Source organism: Corapipo altera, unplaced genomic scaffold (assembly GCF_003945725.1).
Source record: "Corapipo altera isolate COAL_440 unplaced genomic scaffold, ASM394572v1 65, whole genome shotgun sequence".
In the NCBI taxonomy this organism is placed as follows: Eukaryota; Metazoa; Chordata; class Aves; order Passeriformes; family Pipridae; genus Corapipo; species Corapipo altera.
Genome location: NW_020884891.1, coordinates 9,162,723 through 9,182,655, shown reverse-complemented (window position 1 = coordinate 9,182,655; position 19,933 = coordinate 9,162,723). Strand labels below are relative to the sequence as shown.

Here is a 19,933-nt window from a genome sequence, read left to right as displayed (position 1 = left end):
TTACTCTGGTGTTCAAAACTGGGTAATTATGTTTTTATAAAGTTTCCTAGAGTGAGGTCCAATATGTATGTTTACAAAATATAGTTACTTGGGTCTTACAGGACAAGTTTTGACTTTTAATGTAAAAACAGAAAAGAAAGTGTTACCATCATAAACAGTCATTACTCTCCATGTACCTTCTATGCAGAATAGATTTTTTCCTTACACAGTAACACATTCAATGTGAATGTGTTTTAAAGAGTTGAATTTCATCATATTTCATTTTTAAATATGACTAAACTTGGAAATGCTGAAGGAGAAATAAGTTTCTGTAAGCAGTAGGAAATTGTTAGAATTCTTATTTTACCAAATCTCTTTTTGTTGAAATGATCCACAGATTATGACTGAGAAGCTGTTATCGTGTATGTGCGTAATTGTAAGAGATTCAAGGGAATTGAACATATGTGATACTGAGAACATAAAGGAAACATTTAATGGAATCCATATGAACACATTGGACTGCGTGTTATACATAATTTCTTTGACATCATTACATTATTATAATGTAAATCCAGCTGTATTTTATGCTTGTTGACACCATTCAAAGTACATGGCATAAGACCTCTGTTAATCTTTCTTTGGAAATGAAGTGCTGTGTTTCCAGCACGGCCTAAAAAATTATATACAGGAGTCATTCTGCTCTTAGACTGGCAGTGTGGTATGAAATTCTATGCATGCCTTTTTGAGGGCACACTTGTAAAGCCCAGAGCACATTGATGATCCCTGGGTGTCCTTCCCTCCCTCAGTCTGTTCTGGACCATCCCAACCTACTCAGCAAGGAAAATCTGCTGCAGGGGAAAGCTCAAAGCACTGTGGGCACGAGTCAGTACACTGTGGTGGGAAGTAGTACTGGTCTCTGGAAATCTCTACATCTCTTTTATCTCATGTATAAACTTTGAGTCCATTTAGTTTAGTTTCATTACAATATAAACTTTATTTTGCATAAAACCATGAGATCTGTAGAATTTTTTAAAGATGTTTGGTATTTCATATTATGGGAGATTTTTTGTGAAGTAAGGATGAGAAAAGAAGTCATATACAGCAGAGCAATAATCTAAAGATAAATTGCTATTAAAGGTACTGGTAAGATACTTTCATATCCTAGTGATATGACAAAGTTCTCAAAGCTGGGCCTACTAAATGTTGAACTGTTTCAAAAGGAGGTAGTGGAATCACCACCCCTGGAGGTGCTTAAGAAAAGACTGGACGTGGCACTTGGTGCTGTGGTTTGGTTGACATTGATGGTGTTTGATCAATGGTTGGACTCAGTGATCTCAGAGGTCTTCTCCAACCTAAGTGATGCTGTGATTCTGTTTGTTTATTCTGTCCTAATTAGCTCTAGTCTTAAGCATTCAGATTTTCTGTCTTCCCTGCACTGAATCTTTTCCACTTCTTTTCCACGTGCCGATGATGCTCCTTCCTCTCTCCTGTGAATGCAAGCTGAGAGTTGTGGTTGTTGAGCCTGGAGAAGAGAAGGCTCCAGCGAGACCTTAGAGCACCTTCTGCTATCTAAAGGGGTTATAAGAGGGCTCAAGAGGGACTTTTGACAATGGCATGGAGTGATAAATCAAGGGGGTACGGATTTAAACTGACAGATTAGATATTAGGAAGAAATTCTTCCCTGTGAGGGTGGTGAGGCCCTGGTACAGGTTGCCCAGAGAAACTGTGGCTACCCCACCCCTGGAAGTTTCCAAGGCCAGTTTGGATGGGGCTTTGAGCAACCTGGTGTAGTGGAAGGTGTCCCTGCCCACAGTAGGGGGTTTGGAACAAGATGATCTTCAAGGTTCCTTCGAACCCAAACCATTCTGTAATTCCAAGACTGGTTGAAAAACAGTCACAGACTGATTTTTAACTGAGCAGTAGTATCCCCATAAAACCTTTACATAAACTCTCTGAACATATGTTGCAATTTCATTCATTAAATAATGGATTGCCAGCTAATTCATACTCAACTGAGACACATCCAGTTAAAAAAAAAAAAAATTAAAAATCCAAACATACCAGGAAATAATGAATTCAGGAACTGAAAAAGTTAAAATATCTCAAAAGCACTACAGGTTGGATGCAAACCTTTTATGGTTCATTGAGTTTTAGTATATTCTCTCTGATATACTTCACTTAATAACAATACAGGCTATTGTAGTCTTGTCAGTAAATGATAAAACAGTTCAATTACCCCTTCCTTTATATGGATCCAAAAACTGTAGTAAAGTATATTTCAAAACTGTTAGGAAAATAGTTCTGCCAAGGCTTGGCTAATTTTCAAAACTAATTTTTAATCATGTGCTAACTAGTTGATTAAGCTGTTTATTTCATTTTTGTCAGTCTGTAAAGCAATTTGGCTACATGTTTATGACTGCAATAGCATTTTAGCCTGACTCTTAAGGAAGATGAGTTTATGTTAATGCTGCTCTTATCCATCAGTCTGTGCATCCGATACCTTCTGAACAGAATGGCAGAGCTCAACCAGCATGGCAGTGTCAGGGGATTGTCTGAGTTAACTTCCCACTTTCTGAAAAGCAGAGGCCTACTAAAAAAGCAGGATCTGAATTACTGCATCTCCTGAAACAAAAAGCAGTAGTAACAGAACTCAGCAGCTGAAGGAGAGCTGTTGAAGTCTGTGCTCCATAACTGTGGAATACCAAGTTTTACCATGGAGCAGCATGTGTTCAGTGTTGATCATGGGCCATCCAAGGGAACAAGCCAGAACCAAAGAAGAGACATTCAGGGGAGAAATAGGACTCCTTCCTTCAAACTTCAAAGGAAAGAGAGCAAGTAGAAATCCTTCAAGCTAACAGAATTGCAAGGAAAGATTTTCTTCTTTACAGTTGGCATCCATACTGTTTCTCTTCTGGTGTGAGTGCATGGAGTTTGGGAAGTGCCTCAAAAGTGAAGAGCTTAACAAATTAACACTGTTATTGAGACATGGAAGCAAAAGCCCTACAAATAAAAAAAGAGGTGGAAAGAAGTTTGAATGGAGTTTGTGGAGTGGAAGGGGATTGTGCAAGTTAGATTAAAACCAAACATCCAATATACAGCAGATCAGCAGAATGTTGTATGTATCTGATAAGGAAACATCACAGTTCTAGGTGTGCTCTTCTGAAAAGAGAGAACTATTTAAAAATAATGAATTCTTAAGGGAAAGAATTTAGAAATTTTTTAAACAGCCTCTTTTGTCTCTAAAAAAATGACCTTAGTGCAAGTGCAGGTGAGAAGGCCAATGATGAGGGCCAAGAGCATAACTTCTGGCTTGGTTGCTCCTCAGGTGGAAATCTGATTTGAAGCAAATTATTGTAAATGCAAAGTTTGAGCTGAAGTCATGTTTTATACCTACGTTTTTAGATGAATGGAAATTTCTGTCATGTCAATGAACACACTGAAAACAATGCTGTATTTGCATATCATGCATAAACTTTTTGATATAAAATGATTATAAAATCTGAGCATTATTAGCAACCATTAAAAATAAAAACAGGAGCTAAACCAATTCCTATATTAATCTTGTACATTTTGGAAGCTTGTTGGCTATATACAAATTATTTGGCATGATATCCCTTTTTAGGAGTTTAAATGATTTTGCAGTAAGTTATTTTACAGACTCTGCTGTTTATTTAGAGTCCTGAAGAAGTGTGTGAATATTTATATTTAATGCTGCTTTATCTCCCAAGCAACATTTTTTGTGATATAAAGTTAATGAGATATAGACTTAGTTTCAAACAAAATAAAAATACCTTTGCCAAAGTAGAAAGTCTGTAAAAACTAATTGGAAGCTCAGGCTGACTCTCAGCATAATGAGTTTGCAGTGCTTCACTGAAATGAGGGTCTGGTGCAGAAGGCTTTTTTTAAATCACCAAAATACTCAGGATCCGATGTGAGGTTTTTTGTGATGCCAGTAGCTGGACAAAAGGGTGACAAGTGTGATAATTAAAAAGGAATCCCCCAGGAAATCTGATGTGTTGATGTATTGTGATAAATTACACTGGGAGGTATAAGGTACCCTACCAACCAGAAAGACTTTATGGTTCACAAAGCAGAACCAGTCTATTGCATTGGAAAAAACTAAACTCTTTGTCAGATAATTGTGTGCTGTTGGCAGGATAGGGACAGGACACATAAAGGAGGAAGAAAGGAACTAAAAGATGTGTTGCCATATGAATTATACAGGTTTTATTCCCATTTGCCTGGAGAAGCAGTTACCTTGGCTGTTCAGCATTTGCTGCACAGCTTTTGATGTACCTTGTAGAGTCCAACTGTGTGTCCTGGCAAAGATCAGCATTTTTCTAGCAGGACAGTGGCTCAGCCATTAAAATGTCTTGTCATGCAAATTATAGGTTGTATAATAAACCTGCAAATTTTCTGTAGAGTGGATTTAAGATTGATACTTTAAGTAAGGGAATGCCGTTGATCAAATACGTAAGGATGCTGGACATCAAATATTATGTCCAAGATTTGGGGAGCTTTCAGTTCTAAAATAGCAGGATACAGGATTTATTGAGATTATTTATTATATGAAAGTGCCTTCGCAGATTATTTTGGAGCCCTGGACTGTTGACTCCAGTGATTTAATTCACTGAGGTCTATAATTTTCTAATATGCTTAGAAATGCTTTTCTGGTGTATGCAAACTAATATTACAGCATAAACCTTAGTGCAACTGTAAGAATGCTGCCTTGATAAAAGATCAATGAAATTAAAAGGATTAAGCCCGGGCCAAATCCATGACAGCTTTGCTTACCACAGCATAGGAAAGCTTATGTGGAACACTGAACAACCTTGTTTCTCCAGTTGGGGTAAATTGTGACTGTCACAGAGAAAAAAGTGCTTTTTTCTCCACAAGCCGTTCCAAGAAAGGAGGGAACACACTTTCATCTTTCACCTTGAAGACACATCATGTCATAATTTAAAGAAAGCATGTGTTGTAAATGGATGGCAATAACAGTTCCTTGCAGGGAATTTTTGCAGGTTCATCAGAGCTTCACTCCAGCTGGATTTGTGCAAATGTAACTGGACATCTACTGAGGTAAAAGGGAGAGTGAGGGTGACTACAGAAATGGGATAAAGCTGCCTTAGGCACTGAGGTGAAGTAGCTGGAGAAGTTTCAGGTTAATAACTTCACAGTTCACTCAATCTAGCAGCAATTTTTATAGGCATCTTCTTTGCAAAGTATTTCTTATTGTTCCTTTACAAGGGAATTTCTTGCCTCAGTTCTCCATAGCTGTGTATCTTGCTGTAATGAGAGGCTTTGGAGGCTCTTGTGGGAAGTAGAGAAAACAAACTTTTATTGTCCCTTCAATGTACAATTATACTGTCTTTGTGTCTGCATTGTCCTTTGCATGAGGATTCAAGACACTTTACAGCTGAGTGGCAGCGTTAGCACAGGGCAGGACAGTGCAGCTACAACTTCCCTCTGGGGTCCTGAAGGACAAGGGCAGGACAGGTAATAGGGCCTTGGGTACCTGACACATTTGTCTTTGTCTCCTCAGTCTGGCCCAGTGGCTGTGAGCTCCTTGCCAGCTCGTCTGCCTTAGAACCTTTTCTCTGGCTGTCTGGATCATCAGTGCTTCAGAGACCTTTTCTCAGCTCCCATTTAACAAATGTAATACCAGACTCACAGAAATGTGTTAACCTTGTTTTATGAAAGATGTTTGTTAGGGTGCAAAACTAATTTTTATACTGTGTCTGTTTCTTTCACAGATGTTCTTAAATGAGAACTATACCTCATGAAATCAGCTTGTATCTGTGCTGCAATTCACTGTCAGTTTGATTTATTTGTTCTTCAACTTAGTCCCTCCAAAATCCTATGACAAATTAAGTGAATGTTATACCTTCTTCTTTTTCTTTTTATTTTTTGGTTTCTTTTGGGTTGTTTGTTGTTGTTGAACTACAGCACTGTAGGGTGTGTGTCTGTATCTGGTAGTCTCTGTTTCAGTAGATTGTTATATTTTAAATTATTTCACATGTTGCAACTTATTTTAGAGGAAACAGGGTTAATAACATGATAAAGCACAATGCTTTATTCCTGATAATTATTATATCGTGGTATCATGGAATGGGTTGGGTTGGAAAGTACCTTCAAGATCATCTGGATCCAACCCCTCTGACATGGGCAGGGACACGTTTCACTAGACCAGGTTGCTCAGACCCTATCCAACCTGGCCTTGAACACTTCCATAAATGGAGAATCCACAGCTTCCCTGGGCAACCTTGTGCCAGTGCATTAGCATCCTCACCATAAGGAATTTCTTCCTAATATCTCATCTAAATCTGTCCTCCTTCAGTTTAAGACTTTAGTCTCCTTTTATTTATTTTTTTTTTGTAATTAAAATGAACATAAATGAACCGCTAACTGCAAAAACGACATTCAAACACTGTCTTCATCTTTCTTCTTAAATAATAACCCTCTGTGGGGTTTCTGTGCTTTTTCCATGTTGTTTCAGATATGCCAGGTAGCCCACATAACCAGTTTACCTTCAGACCCCTCCCACCACCGCCTCCACCGCCTCACGCCTGCACCTGCGCCAGGAAACCGCCTCCCACGGCCGACTCTCTCCAGAGAAGATCCATGACCACCCGCAGCCAGCCCAGTCCTGCTGCCCCAACTCCCCCCACCAGTACCCAGGACTCAGTGCATCTCCATAACAGCTGGGTCCTGAACAGCAACATCCCGCTGGAAACCAGGTACAGACCAACCTTTGGTGCACAAAGTATCTCAGACACTGGGAGGGGAAAAAAGGGAAAAAAAAAAAAAAAAATAGAAAGGTGGCCTGGCAGTGCCATGAGATGGTGATGGGCAATTACAAGTTTGTCATTCAGGACATGCTGGTGTGTTTTGATTTGAGCAGCCACGTGAGGCCTTGTTTGCTTGGTTCATCTAGATCGTTAATACTCATGAATGCACATTTTGCAAAGTTTTGGGAGATGTTGATTTCTTTAAGGTGTGTGGGTTACATGAGTATTTTGTGGTTGTTTGCGGTCAGGATTTGTGCTTGTGCATTTGTCTTGCCTCCCACATTCTCCCAGGACCATTTTGTAATCAGCAAATAGAGGTTTGGTTTAATCAGTGCACTCTGCCACTTCTGGAGTCGCACAGAGTCACACAATGGTTAGGATTGGGGTTGGGGTGGGAAGGGACCTCTGGAGTTCATTTAGTCAGGCTGTAGGTTTCCTGTGGATTAGGTGGGAAATAATACTAAAATAATATTTTCCTCAATGTGTATTTAAATACTTTATTGCATCTATACACAAAGAATGTAATTTGATAATCATTTGGTAATGGAGAAATGATACAGGCCCAAGGCAGGTATTGAGCATGGCAAGCCTTACCTTTGGGAGCTGGGAAAGGGAGGTTCAACTTCAGGATCATTCACAATTTACACAAATAATCTACTCTGAAGTATAACTGATCACAAACACATTCTGTATTCAGACAACCTGTATTTCGGTACTCAAAGTTCTGCACAGTCTCCTCTGACTTTTCTGCTATAATAAGCTTTTTTGTTTGTTTGTTTCTTCCTGATAAGTATTAGGTAATTTGATGGCTTTCAACTACAGTGTGTTTGCTGACTTGATTTTTAAAACAAGACCTTGATTTTCTTCAGTCCTCTTCATTGTGAGCAAAACACCAGGAGGTTTTAACTAGGATTTCCTTTAGATTTTGGCGTTTTAAAGCATGTAAAGTGCATGACTCTCTGTGAAAGTTTTGTTTGCTGAAACAGGAGTATGTCTAACATCCACCTAATTTGATCCAGAAAATAAAAGGTATTACACATGGAAATGTTTTCTTTTTAAACACATATGACCAAGGTCCAGTTATCAGACTTAATCACTGAAATATAAATTTGGTTCTCTTATAAAAAGGTTGTTTTTATTTTATTACAAAACTTAATTTTAATATCCGTCTTTAAACACTTAACTGCTCCTCATCAGAAGTGTTAAGTTTTAGTTCTGCTATTAAATTGGAATTGAAGAATACGCCAATTCATTCTGAAATAAAACTTTCCTTATTTATCTTAAGGACAAATCTCAAAAAGAATCAAGGAGGATGGAAAGTTTTCTCCAAAAGAGAACATAAACAACATTTTAGTTCAGCTACTCCTTCTAGAGCTAAAAGAGTCTGCTTACACAGTCTTTGTAAAGATGAATCTCTGTCTTTTCTCGTGTAACAATCTTATATATCTGTCTATACCTTCTGCTGCAAGAAGGCTGATCCCTCGGTGTTCTGTACCCTTGAAGTACCTTTTGGTTCTCTTCAGTTAACAGCCAGGTAGATCTTGTTTAGCCTCCCTGCATCCCTGTTCACTGGATTCTCATCAGACCTCACTGGGGGAAAATATTTCGCAATGCATTTCTCTTTTGAGGTCAATTTAATTATTCTGGTTTCTTATTATTTTTTGCAAATTTGAAGCTTCTCAAACACAAATACAGAGATATATAGGTAGATCTATAATTATGTAAAGGGCTGTGTGTTGGATTAGGAATTCAGGATGGAAAACATCCTTTGGGCTGCACATTATTCATTCACTAAGTCTGGGAATTTTCCGCTTTCCGGTCCTTCAGTGGTTGTTTCAGCTGATTTCATACCCCCTCTGGTTGCTCCCTGCAGCCTCCTAAGAAGCTGGCTGAAAGGCTATATAATCCAAAAGGAGAATCTGTGAGTCTGTTTGCCAAGATGTATCTGCAGTTTATGGGCAGACAAGTGCTACAGCAGGGGAACGTTGTAATAAAAAACATTTGTGATCACCACTTCCCAGAAGTCTATAGTACACATACAGCATTAGAGAAAAGAAGGGCTTGCAGTTTGTTTTTCCTTCCTTTTACAGTGAATGATTCAGCTCGAATTGAACAGATACTTTGGCCTAATATCTGGATTCTCTTGCTTTCCTTCTTTGTTAATGTTTAGCTGCCCATTAAAAATAATCCTACAAAATAAGGGGAAACATGTTAATGGCAGCCATGTTTCTGTGCTAAATCTTTAATAGTACCAAATCTACCTAATATCTACATACCTAATGTGTCTAAGCAGATTATTGTTTTTTTAGTTTGGAACATTTGCATCAAAAAGAAGACTTAGACAGTAATGTATTCCCTACTGTAACAACTAGGCAAAAATCAGAATGCACATGTTCAGCTTTTTTTCCAGCTGTATCTCCTGTTAATCCATAATCAGCACATGTGCTTGATGTTTTCTCTACTGCTGTGGAATATTAGAGAATTTTCAGACAGGAGAATATTTCCTAGAACTAATCATGTGACTGTAAAACCTGTTCACTCTGGACAGTCAGAAATTAAGCAAGTTTATGAGTCTGCTCATAATGATAATGTGTCATGTTTATGTCAAAGAAAATTCTATAGTTCTGAAAAAATTTGCAGTTTTCTGATTAAACATGTATTCTTACCTAATCAGAATTTGAAACCCTAGATTAGACCACAAAGGGCTATAGTAAAGATGTATGCTGAGATATGTGTTCCGAAAGGTTTTTTGGGAAGTAAAACTTGGTTATATTTTTACAGAAAAGGGCAAATCAGAAATTCGGTTTTGTGCTTCTTCTAGAGGTGTTTTGTGCTTCATCTAGAGGTGTTATATGCACTAATCTGCAAAACAGTTTTGTCAGTTTATTAACTCAACTGTTTAATGACGAGACTGAGTTGGAAAGATGAAATGACTTGTTCAAGTTCACAGAAGCTTTTGTCAAAGCCAAGGTTAGAGTTTATCTGTATATCATTGCCAAGGCCAGCTGTTTGACTCTGGCAATTATTCTGATTATAAGCAACCTGAACAAAAATAAGAATTAAGAACACCTTTAAAACTTCAGAGGATGTGTCATGGAACAGCTGTTGATGAAGAAATTGGAGAAGAACTGTAGCTATAGGAGGTGTAACAGCTCAAGCTGGTGACTGACTGTGCTGCACCTTCAGCACTGTCATGCAAATGCAGGCTCTGCCTGTGTGCATGCACACCCTGTTTGGGAAGAATAACATGTTCATTATTAAAATTACTTAGGAACATGAAGTAATTTCATTGTCACACTGAGAAATAATTTGTAAGTATTGCCAGAAAAAGACTGCAAGGATCTCTCACAACACATAAAAACTGGGGAAACATTGATTCTCTTTTTTAGGATAATGTTATTGGGCTTTTACATAAATTGATTTTTTTCTTCTCCCCTAGAATAAAGTACTTGCAACCTATTGCCTATTCCCTTCCATTCCACTAAAATAATTGTTTTTTCAGATTTCACAGATACTTTGCTCTAATGTTTCAAATCTTATGATTTACACTGTAATACATTGTCATTATCTCTGACAGCCTCATCTGTACATAGCTTACTACTTTTTATGGAGTAGGTATTAAACCCTGACAATTTAAAGTAGTGTTTTTCATTTGCTCCATGCCCTGCTAGTTCACTCAGTTATTTGTTTCCATATCTTGCTTTTTTGTTTGGTTTTGTGGTTTTTTTCTGCTGCTTGCTATTTATTTTCCCACTTCAGTAAAATTCCCAAATAAGAAGTAAAAACTAGATGTTAAGTAGGGATTCTTACCTGACATTTTCTCTCATCCTCCATATAGTCTGATAAACAATTGGACACACTTATTTTGAGTAAAGCTTTGCATTTAGGTCACCAAAACATTAGAGTTTTTAAGTTTTCTCTCTAAATCTCAAAACTTAGCTAATTTTGATTTTGTTTCAAAGTGGGATTTGAAACTAGTCCTGTTTTGTGCTTCAGTATTTAACATATTTGCTTGTTCCTTCGTTTTTTAAATCAAATTTCTTCCTAGTTCCTCTAACCCATTTAGCAGTGTTGGCAGTAAGGTTAATGCTGTGCTGAATGGACTGAAATCTCCCTTCACTGCACTGGCAATGAGCCAAGTCCTGTGGAAAAAGACAGCTTAATTTAAGCAATCTTATCACCATGGTAATAGCTCCTCTAAAGGGACAGTGAGGTACCAGACCATAACCCTGGGATTCAATTATCATTAATTTATATAAAACTTTGAAGTACTAGAATAATAAGAGAAGTATTTGGGGTTCAAGGCAGTTATGATTTTCAGTTACTATTCAACAATATTTCAGAACCCTAAACTTTGATTATGTCTCTAAACACTTGAAAACTTGGAGAGTTTTAGGGTGCAAGAAGTATATTCAGGTCATCACACAGGTGGAGTAATTCCTTTCTCTACTATACAGTTATTTAAGGTGCATATTTATGACTAGCTGAATTTTTTTTTCTAAAAATATCTTGATTAAATTCTCTTACATATGTGGGGGGGGGAATCTTGACAACAAGCAAGAGATTTATTTTGTACTAGGGATTTCCTTTGTTCTTTTTAAATCAAGCATATACTTATTTGTGCTCTTCAAAAAGTACATTGATAGCCTTTCAAATCACAGGCACCTGTACATAATCCCTTTCTGTGTAAGCTGGAGTAGTTCTAGAAGCAAAAATAATTAAATAAAAATACATATCTAGATACGCACTGACATGTTTTGCTGTGAACTCTTTGCAAGGTTTGTTCTTTCTCCTTGGTCTCTGCATTTGAGCATCTTGTGGGTCCTGTGAATAGTTCCTCCAGTGCAGAGACACAGAAAGCACTTTTGTGCCTACCTTTTTTTCCCAGTTCAATGTTTCCATAGCAAACAGAATGGCTTTAACAGCTCCCAAGGCAGACAGGTGTTGATGATCATAAGCCACCAAGCAGGGAGACAATTTCTGTTTGAGCATTGCAATTCATTAGGAACTTGTTTGCCGGTGGAACCTACTCCTGAGTTAAATGACCAGATTTGGGGCTCTTCCAAGAATAAATGCAGGGGAGGGCTTCCTTTATGATCTTTTCTTCAAATCATGTCGGGCGGTATTTGCTGTTGTAACATTTCACTTGTATTTTCTCATTTTCTACCTAATTAAACAATAAATCTGACCAGTATAGAGGCTGACCATATTAAAAACAGACACATGGCAAAGGGTTTTAAATTCAGTCTGAGTCCCGTGTGTTTTCACTGCACAGCAGAAAATATCTAAAAATATTTCAGGCTTCTGAATTGTAAAAGATAAATTGAAAACTGTAAATATGACCATGATCTTAAAATAAAAGCCGTAAATATGACCTTAAATTTAATAATGTGAGAATGAAGGTGTCTTTAATGAAAATAAAAATACAAACATTTGTCAGCTGCAATGAAGTACAGCTTTCATGTCAGCAGCAATGGTACTTGAGGGTCCTGCTTTTGAATAATTTGAGATCCAGTCACCAAGGACAATAAGGTGATTTAAATTGTTCATATACTCTATTGTATTTTTTCTTTGTGAGAAGCTCTGGTGTGGGTTTCCCTGGAATTTGTGTAAGGGTTTTTTATGCAGGCTAACTATAGTAACTTGAACAATCACACTGCAGATACTCTTTGCTCATTATTTTGAATAATGATATGGTTTATAAAGTTATAACTAAAAGTAAAGCTATGTTGCTATTTTATGGCCACCAATGAGCAAGCAGCATGTTAGCTTTCTATGAAACACAGTGTTTCCACTTACAAAACCAAAAATACAAGAGTAATTTATGTCCTCCATGTAGTAATGTTTTGTTTTGTTTTGTTTTTAATTAGCCAATAAAACCAAAAAGTAGTTGTGTTTTGGACAACTGGTCCATTTTAGAAACTGTTCCTGATTGATTTTGGCACTGTCCTATATCTATATAATTATTGTCCCAGATTTCTGCCAGGGACTTGAAGGTTTAGCCACCTGGTTAACAGGCTTAGTTTGCCTTACAGCAACAACAGACAAGTGAGTCAGCATTGCATCATTTCTTGTTCTGTACTAAAGTGAAAAGTAAAGGATACAGATTCCTTTTACATCCTTTCACATCCAGGGTCACAGGGCTGAGTTTTCAAATGCTATATAAAAAAAATATGAGTGAATAAAGGGAAGCAATTTTATATGAATGATTAAAAAAGCAAGTCAAGCTCAAAGAGGAAATTTTAACAAAGCAGTTCTGTTCCCAAAGACAAATCTCCAGGGGGGTTCAAATTTATTTCAATTATGCATGTAAAAATAGAATTATTAATAAATTAAATAAATAGTTTTCATGGCCATTTCCCCCTTCTTTCACCCATGAGAATTCTTGTTCCTGCAGTTCTTGTACACAAAAAGGTGAAACAAAGCAGATAAAATTATAGGTCAGATTCTATCTATAATGATATGTCAAGTCTTATTCAGATACAGCTTCCCTGGGTTGGTTTTCAAGATGAGGGTATAGTGTGTGTATCTTTATTGCCAAGTAGGTGTCTTGTACTGTATATTACTTCAGAATATCTGTCTTGTTTTTATCCTATATAGTTTGCTGCATGACATATATCAGATTTACAAAGACAGGTCCCTATTCTGATTATTATCTAAGTTTAGAAGTTTCCCTTTTTTTCCCCTCACACTTCGGGTACAGAATAGAATGGGTAGAAAGTCATGAAAGAGCAAATTTCTGCTTCTTACCACTGTCACAGGAAATATGAAATAACTTAAAATAAGTACCAATGGGCTCCTTGTTGATGTTTGCCAAAGTAGATGGGCAAACATATCAGTTCCAAACCCCTTTTGACTACTGTCTTCATATAGTTTCTGGTTATACCAAAAACCAGAATCCTTCTTACATTTCAGCTACTGTGCCTCTTAAAAATTCCCTTTGTGCTTCTGTTGACATCTAAAGGAATTATTTCAATTAAACATTGGTATAGATATACAGTTATATGCATTACATGCAGTTATAAATTTAGCTCAAAAGAAATTGAGAATTTTCAGTGATTGAACTGAAGTCTTCTTAGTTTTCCTCTCACAAAGCTTTGCAGCAATTAGTAATGCTTTAAGTAACTATTTCTCAAATGCAAAACACACACAGGTACAAATGTCTTCCTACTTGGTTTATGCAGGAGAAATTCAGGCTAATTTTTTGGTCAAGGTATTCCAAGATTTGTGTTTCTAACTCACCAGGTGGCTCCCTTTCAAATCTGCTTTTGTTCTTCATTTTTCCTCTTACAAACCTGTGATTTTTAATAGAAATGGAAAGAAAGCATGTCATGGGAACAGATGAAGGTGGACTTCTAGGTCTACAGATGCCTGGCACTGAGGAAGTGCATAGAACTTAGAGAAGTGATACTAAGCCCTTGACAAAGTTGAGGGACATTTCTACGGTACTGGGATAGAAACATATTTTCTCAGAATTTAATTATGGAATTCTGTGTGGGGTTAATCTGGTTTCTGTAATAATATTACGTTGCCGCCACGTGAATTCAGTTGGGATGTTGCTTCACAAGTAGCTCTTCTAAGACTTAAATTACTATTCCAAGATAAGAAGCCAAAAGTACATAATGAAATATCCTGATAGAGAAGAGTGTTAGACTCAGAGAACTCTTCTCTAACCTCCTCTTAGCTGAGAATTCATCATTTGTATGAACTGCACTCTTGGAGTTATCTGCCGTCCCTCTTGAGGTTAAACGAGCACTCAGATGAGCCACGTGAAGCTGCTTCTTTCCAGAATGCAATTGGTTCTGCCATCAGCAGGACTGAGAGGTCTAATTTCATGCCTTGTGTCACCTGAACTCCCCAATAACTCCCTTCCTTCAGTGCTTTTCTGTTTACTGAGCACGTCAGGGCAGGTCAAGACCTGGCTGCTGATGAGCCTCTGTGTGTTGTGCTTCACTCACCAGCGTGTGCTGTGCTGGACACTGGATGGGCAGCAAGAAGGGCTTGGAGAGGGCAAAGAGCTGAATTTGGGAAAGGAAGCTCCCAGGGCCTTTTGCTGGTTTTGATGCATTCAGGGAGTGGGGGATGGTGGTGTTGAGGGCTTTGATCCTACCCCACCACAATTTTTTTGAGTCTGGTAGGATCTTTTTCTTCCACTTAACTTCAGTTGAGAGGATGCAAAGTTCAAAATCTTTACGTTTGTAGCAATGAACAGATGGATAGGCAGGCAAACAGGGGTGGTTATAAGTGTTTTCCAACTGCCTCTTCTATAAATGAAGTTATTACTGAGCCTTTAATATTTATTCATGTATTGGAATTATCAGTGTAATATTAAGTGACTTTTATTTCACAAATAAGTGACTTACAGATTAGGTCCTATATTTCTCTTTTTAGGAGAGTATTATCATCTTCCTTATGGATGTTTTTGATGTTTTTGTGAACATTTAGAATTTCTCCAGTTGGAAGGAGTAGTGTTATAAATTATCCTTATAAATTCTCTGATTTTTCTTGTGTTCCCAGTTTACAAAAAAAAAAAAAAAGCCTCAGCTTTTCTCCTCGATCAAATATTAAAGCACACACCAGGCTGCAGTCACATCTAAACTTTTGAACTGCAGGTTTTATTATTTTGCTCTTTGGAGAGAGTGTCTGATTTTATAGAATTGATAGCAACAGTTTAGCATGTCCTGACATCCTTTGGGAACAGTGGTGTGCTCAGACAGATGAGGAGTCGTCTGAGTTTATGAGAACATAGTCACAGTCTAGCTTTGGAAATTTGTCTTTGTGCCACCAGTGTTTTTCAAATTCTATAGAAATGTCTTTGGGTACTCAATATACTCTCAGAAAAATGGAAGACATAAACAATTGGGTTTTTTAACGTGTTCTCAACATTATTTCACTGGTAGCTCAGTTTCAGTGTGCCGTTGCTTCAGAATCTCAGTTTTATTACAAATTAGAGCGATTTAAATTCTACTCTGTGTGAATGGAGTCATCTGTCCAAAATGGAGTGAGCTGGATCCAGCTTCTGTGCTCTCTTCTGATAATAGAGTCCCTCTGCACACTGGCATTTTACCATCAAGCCCCTTTTATAAATCCCTGTGCAAGAGAATGAAATTATTCCTGGCTATTGATTGGAGGCTGTTAGTGCCTTAATAATAACAACTTTCAGCTGAGCGTTTCCTTCCCTTTACCTCTGATACCTTTGAGCTATGCACTATAAAGGACAATCTATACTGCTAATATCAGACCTTTTTGCTGCAGTTTCCAAAAAATTTAAATGAGAAGTTATCAAATAAGTAGTTTTTGTCATTATGTCTTGAACACATAATGCAAGTAAGGAACAATTGACTTTTCTATATTTATAATATTTGTGTGTATATATACGTATATGTATATATGCGTACATACTTCTTATATGTATATGCTTATATCTTATAACATTATATGGTGATTCTGCTTCTATTTCTTTGAATATCAATGGGAATTTTGCCTTGACAGTCTCTCCTACCAGAAGTCTGAGTGACTGTATCTTAACTGCTGACTGAGAAGTAAAGCTTCCCATACTTGCAAAAGCCTCCATGTGTGACAATGAAGCATTGAATCCAAAATAACCAGCTGTGATCTCGTGGCCTGCTAGGAAGGAAGCAGGTTTATGAAGTCCTGTAGGCAGTTCTGTTACTTCATTTGAATGTATTATTTTGCTATATTTGAGTTTAGAATTTTTGAACTTAATGAGTCACGGGTAACATTACAATGTTCAGAGCACTGCCATCTCTATAATGTATATATCTACAGCTGTGAAAGTCAGTGGGAAGGAAAACTAGGCTGTGTTGTGTGATATAATGCCAGGATCTGCACTCAGTCGGGGTTAATTGTCCTGTTTTGTCCGAGTGTGGTTCACTTGGGTAATTATGACGAGCAGTAACTAGTACTCAAATTTCATTCTCGTGGTTTAATCATAAGATTCCTGATTCATAGGCACTGTAAACAGTGATGCAAGCTAACCTGTATTCTCATTTACCTTCTTTTTTATGTAACTATCTGAATAAAGGGCCCTTTTTATTTTCTATAATCTGGCATTTTGAAAATTGTAACCTTTCTTTTAAAATCTTATAGTGGAAATACATAATATCATACTCATCACACGATTTTAGCAATTACCTTTTCAGGAACATGTATTTACAATAGTCTTAAAGTCAAATGTCACAGTATAACCATGTTTCATACTCTTGAGCATTTGATCCTGCGTACATCCTGCTGTGTATCAATCAAATAAATTCTGTCAGCACAGATTGATTGATCCACACATGCATTCAAAAACTTTCCTTATGCTTTGCTGAAGGGTGTAAAGGTACATTTGCCATTGGGAAGATTTTGGATCATGTCAGCATTGGCCAGTTAACTTCAGCTGAAAAGTGTCTGTGATTTTTGGCTTGCAGGAATCACAGTGTCATAAGATTTTAAACACAAAGTCCTCCATCAGTTTTGGCAGAAACAACTGAGGACAACCTGTACCCCCGGCACAGGTGATATGGTAGGGCCTGTCTGAACTGCAGGTTGGTGGTTGCTTCACATCAGTGTCTGGGTCCCAGAACAAGAGCTGGCAAGCTCAGGAGAGTTGAATACTGGTCTCTAGGAAATGCCTCCCTGAGTTGGGGTACTCAGCAGAAAGTCTACAGAGATTCAGGCTGAAACAATACTCGAGTGGCAGCCCTGTGGCCAAGGTGGGCCTTGTTCTTTCAAGCTGTGTAGTGTCAATGCCATTTCCCTTGCTTTCTCAGCTCAGACCTCATGGCTTGAGACAGGGGAACACCGAGATGTTCTAAACTTCTTTGGGTCCAGGCTGTACCATGAGATTTAGATGTGCACCTGTCAGAAAAGAGTGCACTGAAGAAGTTTGCTCCCTTGGATAAAACAAAGGAAAGAAGGTCCAAAGAAAGTTGGTGTTTCCAAAAGAATAAGTGGCTGGTATGGTCAGCCCTGAACTTGTCCTTTTTGCCACAACTTCTGAGTACATAACACAATAAGCTATTGTTTAACGTTAAATAACTTTTCCTAAATTCTCTTGGAGAGCACTTGACAGTCCTGAAAAGCACCCTTTGTCCTCTAAGCAACCACTTTATATTTCTGCACCAGAGCCTGTTCTGCAAGGCACATTTCTGTACCTTATTTTTTGTGCTAATGTAAGTCTTTGCTTTTTTTTCTTGAAGGCAATCAGTCCTGAAAAGTATGCTGAAATAGGTCTCCAAATGAATTCTTTCCTAGTGTGTTTGAGAATCACCACAGTAGGCAAAAGCATTTGAAGAAAAACTGCTCTCAAAATAGCTCAATTAAGAACAGTAAAGAAATTGTACTTACCTATGCAGTAACTGCAGTCCTTCCAAATGGATTATCCTTGTAGATCAGGTGACTGAGTAGTCACCTTTTTTTTTTTCTGTTATTTCCTATATTCCATGGTGAAAAATAAGTGGTCAGAGTAGTAAGTGGCTTCAGCATATTGTGGGTACTCCTGGTGAGGTGAACTTAGTTGTGTGTTTCTGGATGGAGTGGGTACTGCTGGCAGCAGTTCCCCTGTCTCTGGCACACTTGCGTACAAGGCACACACGGGCTGCTCATCTTTGGAGGATCCCAGGTGCTCTGCTGAGAAACAGCCTTTCCTCAGCAATACTCTGAAACACTGGGAGCATAGTTTAGAATTCATTTATATTATACGATTTCACTAAAAAATTGCTGGAAATCTTGTGGTGTGGTTGAAAAACTTCCAGTACAGAGGGTATTGAAATACGTTTTCCTGTCTTTGATATTTTCTGTGAATATGTGCAGTATTACCACACTGTGCTTACATGGGGCAATACAACCACACAGTGCTGATATAGTTCCTTCACTTTTTACATCACAAAATGGTTTTAACAACATGGTTCTTTGTCTTCTTTTTGTAGGCATTTCCTGTTTAAACATGGATCTGGGTCTTCAGCCATCTTCAGCGCAGCCAGTCAGAACTATCCCTTAACATCCAATACTGTTTACTCCCCACCTCCTAGGCCTCTCCCTAGAAGCACCTTTTCCAGGCCTGCCTTCACTTTTAACAAACCTTACAGGTGTTGCAACTGGAAGTGCACAGCTCTGAGTGCCACTGCCATCACGGTGACCCTGGCACTGTTGCTCGCCTACGTTATCGGTAAGCTCTGCTTCCCCCTCTGCTGAATTATCCTTTATCTTCTCTGTTCCGTTGTCCTGCCTTCTTTACACTAACACAAATCATGCTTTACTATTAATGTTTGCCATTGGTGCTTTGTAAATTCTGGCTAACAAAACACCACGTTGGCCAAAGGCTGAACAAAACATGGAATTCTCATTAACTTTCTACTCTGTTGACCTTGATGCTGCCTGACAGAGAAAAAAATGTTATTCAAGATTGCATGTTTATACTAGCAGAGGACTCCTACTGATTTTAGTTGCTGTGATATTTTCTTAAATTAAACATTTGATTTTCATGTTAAGCCTTACAACATTGTTGCTCTTAAAGGATTGTCTGGAAAGACTGGTAATGTTTGATGGTATTTAGCCTTGCTACCTTTAGTTCAATTCTTCAATCTCTTCACCATTTAAATCTATCATTTTTCCTCTCAATTGTTATATCATTGGCTAGAATGACAACTAGCTCTAAAAATACACAGGATTTTACACCATGTGTTCTAAGATACATTTTGTTATCACTTTATTGAATTCATGTTTTAAAAAAAATGTTACATAGTACCTAACTGTAATTTTGTTAGCAAAATATATTGACAGGATTTATTCGAGTAGCTCGAAATGGCTTCCTGGGGTTTGTTTTTGGAAGAGAGATATATTGAAGGTGGGCTTGAAGTCAGTGTAGTTGCAATGTACATAGGGGAGCAAGTCTTTGTGATTTACTACATGACATTTTGCCTGAACAGTAATTATCACATTGTTTTTTCAATCTGAATTAAAAATATTAAAGAACATTCTGTGTGTAGAATCTTAGAATGTGACTGTGGCTTCTGTAAACGTAGGAAAATCTAATTAGTTTTTTCTGTCTCACACACACTCTTAGTCTAGTGTTGGTTTAGATGCCAGTTGAGAGGTGGCAGGAACTAGAGTATCCTTGACAAGCTTATCTTATAGTTTGAATGGGAATAACTCCAGGTTTG

The 19,933-nt window shown here is 37.7% G+C and overlaps 1 protein-coding gene across 2 annotated transcripts in view; it reads left to right on the top strand.

The window, feature by feature from the left end:
- Positions 1–19,933, top strand: part of TENM1 (teneurin transmembrane protein 1) — a 761,525-nt gene that overhangs the window by 601,654 nt on the left and 139,938 nt on the right. For both annotated transcript variants that reach the window (XM_027645293.1, XM_027645294.1), the window contains 2 exons: positions 6,476–6,716; positions 18,701–18,939. In XM_027645293.1, the coding sequence (XP_027501094.1) occupies positions 6,476–6,716; positions 18,701–18,939 (480 nt within the window). The remainder of the gene's footprint in view (positions 1–6,475; positions 6,717–18,700; positions 18,940–19,933) is intronic.